At 37.4% G+C, this 5,923-nt stretch overlaps 1 protein-coding gene and 1 non-coding gene across 2 annotated transcripts; both read left to right on the forward strand.

The window, feature by feature from the left end:
* Window positions 1-6: 6 nt before the first annotated feature.
* Window positions 7-3,687, forward strand: LOC104810299 (vacuolar cation/proton exchanger 5-like). Its single transcript, XM_019202191.1, is given in 14 exon segments — window positions 7-113; window positions 736-843; window positions 933-1,178; window positions 1,293-1,360; window positions 1,454-1,482; window positions 1,576-1,772; window positions 1,857-1,980; window positions 1,983-2,038; window positions 2,343-2,477; window positions 2,672-2,788; window positions 2,886-2,939; window positions 3,029-3,145; window positions 3,242-3,335; window positions 3,465-3,687. Coding segments are annotated over 13 exon segments (1,293 nt in total). The 5' UTR covers window positions 7-113; window positions 736-798; the 3' UTR covers window positions 3,476-3,687.
* Window positions 3,688-3,863: 176 nt separating this feature from the next.
* Window positions 3,864-3,935, forward strand: TRNAD-GUC. The gene has a single exon. It is a non-coding gene; the product is annotated as a tRNA-Asp (tRNA).
* Window positions 3,936-5,923: the final 1,988 nt, after the last annotated feature.

Here is a 5,923-nt window from a genome sequence, read left to right on the forward strand (position 1 = left end):
GAAGAAGAAGAAGAAACGTCCAAGTGGTTCTGGGTGTTTCTATCTGATTTACGCAGGATTTGATTTATGCAACTTGTTCGAATCTTGTTCACTGGCCCATCTTTGACTGTGAGGTAAGGTTTTGAGCTTTCTTGCCCTTTTCATTGTCCCTTTTGATTCGCGTGAAATAGCTCGATTTACTCTGCCTCGTGGTCTCCCTCTCACGATTTGGGTTGGCGGGCAACGTTTTGAATCAAGAAATCTGCCCCCTTTTTTCTTGAAGCGATCTTTGTAGTTCAATCAGAAGAAACTTTGATCTGGATTCTTTGCCCTTCTCTCCGTTTTTTCTGGATTAGGTTTTATAGTTCTGTGTAGAGTACGGTAATGCTGCGGTTAATTACGACTCACATAGTTTGGCTGATTTCCCGGAAAGTTAAAACTCAAGGGTTACCATTTTTTAAGTTGAATCAGACAACTTTGGTTTGGATTCAAAATGTTCTTCTTTGGTTGCCAATGTGTCGGATTGGAGTTTATGGTTCTGTATAGAATAATACAGTGCTGTTGATGATTGTTCCCCCAATGAGAAATGAGAAGTAATTAGTTTGAGCTAAATTTCCATGAAATCTCAAGTTGTTTCAAGTAATTTGCAGTGGCAATGTCATGATGTATTCTGTAACTTAGGAGATGAAAATTTTATGTTGGGTGACTGTGATTATGGTAATGGGGTTCTCTTTCTAGAAGCTTCTCCTTGTTCAGGTTGCAGCAGCAGCAGAGAACACTGTAGTGCATTGTTGGTCCATGTTTTGCTAGCCCAAGTCAATGAATTGTTGCAACATACCGGCTCTTGTTCAATCTCAGGTTGAAGTAAGTCAATTTACCTGTAGCGTACCCTCTGATATCTCTGAAAAATGGAGGTTTTGAGTGGTTATTGAGTATGATTACTAATGTGACAGATGGGATCGGTTCATGAGCTCGAGCAGAAAAGCCTTTTCAGACGAGAAGCAGATGCTCCACAGACAAAATCCACTATTCTGATGGAGGAAGGGTCACTTTCTGGAAGTTTTTCACAGCACACTGCTAAAGGGCCGAAGAACAGTGTGCTCGAGAGCATCAAAATAGTGATTTTCTCAAATAAAATCAATTTATTGTTACCTTTCGGTCCTATAGCGATACTGGTACACAATCTCACGGGGAATAAGGTGAGCTCTTGTAGTGTGTGGAATTAACTGATGATAACAGTTTTCCTTTTTTTCTTTTTTTTTTTCCTTTTTTTGGTTAAATCTTGAGGAACGATTATTGTTTGTGGCTTTCAGAGTTGGGTCTTTCTTCTGAGCTTAATAGGGATTACACCATTGGCTGAACGTCTAGGATATGCTACCGAGTAAGCATTTGCTTGAGTTTTTAGCGTAAAAGTATGTGTGTTTGTTCTATTGATGGGGAGTAATGTTTTCAAGTATTTATTTCTTTGGAACAGGCAATTGGCTTGTTACACAGGTCCAACTGGTATGATTTGAGTTCTTCTGAGACTCTATTGTTTCCCCGAGCAATTTCTTTCCCTCATGAAACTTTTGACGTGTTTTATGATGAAATCCACAGTCGGAGGCCTCCTAAACGCTACATTTGGGAATGTGACGGAGCTGATCATATCAATTTTCGCTCTGAAAAACAGAATGATACGGGTTGTACAGTTGACCTTGCTGGGTTCAATTCTATCTAATATGTTGCTCGTACTTGGATGTGCCTTCTTCTGCGGCGGGCTTGTCTTTTACAGGAAAGAGCAAGTCTTCGATAAAGTAGGCTTATCACTTTTTACTTTTTTTTTCCTCCCATTCTGTGATTCTCCATCTTGTTTCTGAGCTTCTTCTTCTGCACTGCAGAGGAATGCAGTTGTGAATTCGGGATTGCTGTTGATGGCCGTCATGGGGCTACTCTTCCCAGCAGTTCTTCACTACACACACAGCGAGGTTCATGCTGGATCATCAGAGCTTGCTCTCTCGAGGTTCACTACCTCTTTTTCCAGTTAAAGAGCCAACCGGGCTCTTATACCCCTCTCCCCGAGGTTTGTTCTTTTTCACTTTTGGTCTTTTCGGGTTCATGCCGGTTAAATTAATTTTCTATGGTTGCAGCTAAAGCTGACAGAGTTTAAGAAGAGTAAAACGTTTTTTTATAATGAAAAGAAACTACGAGGGTAAATAATATAACCAATAAGGAGAACAAATAATGGTAAATCAAATTAGAGATACTTATCATTTTTAACTACCATTATCTTTTCTTTTTTTAACTAACGCCTGTTATAGCAATTCCGGTTGCTGTCACTCTCTTCTCCCTGGATTAATCTTTGTTGTTTTCGGAACGCTACCCAGGAAACAAATCATAATGAAGAGACTTCAGACGTAGAGGAAGAACCCGAGATCTCCAAATGGGAATCTATCATTTGGCTCTCAATCTTGACAGCTTGGGTCTCTCTTCTCTCCGGCTATCTTGTCGATGCAATTGAGGTACATACCAATGTGGTTTAGTACTTTTAAACCATAGAGAAGTTCATATTTCCTTGCTAGAGTTCACTTGACCTGATTAATTTATTTCCTGTCTCATCAGTTTACTGCAATAGACTAAGGCATTAGTTCTTGTAAACTTTGTATTTCAGTTTCACTCATGGATTCCTTTTTTTGCACTGAAAATTTATGTGAAGGGTGCTTCAGTGTCATGGAAGATCCCGATTGCCTTTATTAGCGTCATCTTGCTTCCTATTGTCGGGAATGCTGCTGAGCATGCAGGCGCCATTATGTTTGCGATGAAAGACAAGCTGGTAGGCCAGACAAGTTCCCATTGTAGTAGCACCTTTTCGGTTCTCTTTACTCTTAACTTCTCCTCGATACAAAGTTGTATTTTTCTCTCCTACACAGGATCTATCATTGGGAGTGGCTATAGGATCCTCGATTCAGATCTCCATGTTTGCAGTATGTATCAGACGAGTTATGACATATTTTAGTGTCTTTGGCTGATGGGTTTGTCTGAAAATCTTTCTTTGCATGCATGGTTGGATTAGGTTCCGTTCTGTGTGGTGATCGGATGGATGATGGGTCAACCAATGGACCTAAACTTCCAGCTCTTCGAGACGGCTACACTGTTCATAACTGTGATAGTTGTAGCTTTCTTCCTCCAGGTGGGTAAAATCCGAAAGCTAGTATGAATGTATAAACAGACATTGTCCCAAACCCCGAGTAGTCAATCTAAACCCATTGTTGCTATCTCTGTGCAGGAAGGGACATCGAATTACTTCAAAGGGTTGATGCTTATTCTTTGTTATTTGATAGTCTCAGCCAGTTTCTTTGTACACGAAGATCCTCAACAAGGTTAGTTTCCCCATTTGTTTGCTTCTTCCATATCCTCAAATGAAATTCGACGCATTCTTTTGTGCGTAAGACATCATCAACGGCTTTGAAACCGGGCTTTCTCCTCTGTCATTTCCTCCTCCTTGTCAGACGACATGTAACCCGAGAAATCTGTTTGGTACGAAAGCCAAAAGCAATTGGGTAATAAGGAGATTCTGGGAAGACAGAGCTGAAGCTGGTTTTGCAATGGGTGTGAAGGGAAATGTACGCATCTGAAGTGGTGCCAGGACTCATCAAGCTGCGTGTTTTACTTGTTTGGTTTTTTGAACTGGTTTCTTCGAACAAGTAAAAACGTTTACTTTCTCCGTGTTTTTTTTGGTCTGTTGTATTTGCATTTCCCCTCAACAAAAAATGTACTTTCTTAGGGCTATTAAAACTTCTTCAGGGTATAATGATTCCACAGGGGAAGACGAAAGATTTATTTTCATTTTGTTCAATAAATTCACCGGAAATTGTTTGCTAAAACAAACTTACTCCTATCTCAAACAAGTCGTTGTAGTATAGTGGTGAGTATTCCCGCCTGTCACGCGGGTGACCCGGGTTCGATCCCCGGCAACGGCGTTTTAACTTTTTTTTTTTTTTAAATGTAAAAAAACAATGGGCCGTGCCCAGGCTCAAAACCAAACATCGTATTAGTACGGAGCCCGTGGGGAGAAATGGACGTGGTTTGAGGCATAGAAAAAACGACAAGAAGTTACAGCCGTCATCTGCAGAACGGATGCACGTTCTCTCTTGCTCGTTTGCGAAGCCTCCAAAGTCCAAACGATGCGATGTGGAGCCCACTGAGTGCACAGAAGGCATAAAGAACTAAAACGAGGTGTCGCTGTGAAGGCTGGGGGGGCTCAACCATAAGCCGACGATGTTGGCCCATTTATGAATATATATATATATTTTGGATATTCTCTCGGTAATATCGAATTTTATTTATATATATATGTGTGTGTGTGTTGCTTAATTTTAAAAAAGGAACATCGAAATTAGCAAATGAATCACGGGAAAAAAGGTCAACAAATCTGCTCAAAGACAAAATCAAAAAAGAAGGTGAGAGTTGACCCAATTCCAAAAAACATTGTCAGACTTGTCCTGAAACGAATCTTGAACCCGCACAAAGTTTTTTTATAATTAATTAAATAAAATCCTATTATTATTACATAATATTAAAACACAATATATTAATAATATTTTTATGAATGATATATATATATATATGTATGGTTATGTCTACACACTTGTTTCACCCTCATACCTGTAACCTTGGGCGTGTTTTTTCTTATATTTAAAATTTATTGTGTATATAACATGAATCTATTAATTCTACACTAAAATTGTTATGACTTTATAATATTCTAGTATTTATATTTCTTAATAATTCTGTCAGCAATATTTTACCGACTCATATTCCTAACGTCTTATGTTTTTATTTTAATTCGTACATCTCCGTAAGCGTTATCATTTTAAAATTTTAATTGTTAAAATAATAGGACACAAAATGATACATTATAATTATAAATACAAGATTTAATACTGTAATAGAGGGAGAAAAGTGAAAAAGACCAGTACCTACGGAATTTTTGGGGCTTTGGTCTCGGAGAGGCAGTCTGTGTGAGTAGGAAAGTGACGTTTCCTTATATTATGCTCTTTTATTTTATTTTTTATAATCTTTTCGTGTTTTTTAAATTATTTAATATAATATCATTTTCTATCCACGATATACTTTATTTCTTTTTTTTTCCGGCCTGCAAAATGGAGATTTTCATCCTCTTCCTTTGTCACTCTGTCAAGTTGCTCTCAGTCCGGATTCTCTTCTTCACATCCAAATTTAAGCAGAAAATGTTATTAGAGATACACATTTACATATGTTTAATATTTCAATCAAATATATAGTTTAAAGTTTTAAAACACATAAAACAAACGTATATATATATATATATATATATATATATATTTGGGTTGAACGACGGTTTTCAAGCTTGAATTATTTTATACATATATATATATATGAAAAAAAAAACGTAAAATTCTCATCAAATGGAAGATTTTCAAGATATTATGCCATGAAAAAATAATGGACCTATAGTGGATATGGCTGGAATTCACGTATGTCCTTTTAATGGACATTGGACATGCATTTCTGGATCTCTTATAACGGATATATATATATTTATTTATGCGCCTATACACACATAATGATTTTCCATATATGGAAAATAATAATAATAATGATGATGATGTAAATAATTAATTCTGTGGTCATTCTTGAGAGGGGGGGGGGAGTACTTGAACATTAAAGTTTTCTTTTACTCGAGCTTTTGTCCGGACGCCATTGAAGGCTTATAAGTGGAGAGGAAATGGCGAATGATGAAGTGATGATGCGTTTCATATTTGACATTATTATTCGGTGTCGTTTTATTTTACATCGCACGGTGAAAACAAAAAGTCATATACAATTATTTAACAATGATGTAGGATTTTTATTTTTATTTTTTACATTTAAATATTCCTAAATTGTTTTTTTTTGGGGGGGGGGGCCGTGGTACTGTTTTGTCCGC

This window comes from Tarenaya hassleriana, unplaced genomic scaffold, assembly GCF_000463585.1.
Source record: "Tarenaya hassleriana unplaced genomic scaffold, ASM46358v1 Cleome18, whole genome shotgun sequence".
Taxonomy (NCBI): domain Eukaryota; kingdom Viridiplantae; phylum Streptophyta; class Magnoliopsida; order Brassicales; family Cleomaceae; genus Tarenaya; species Tarenaya hassleriana.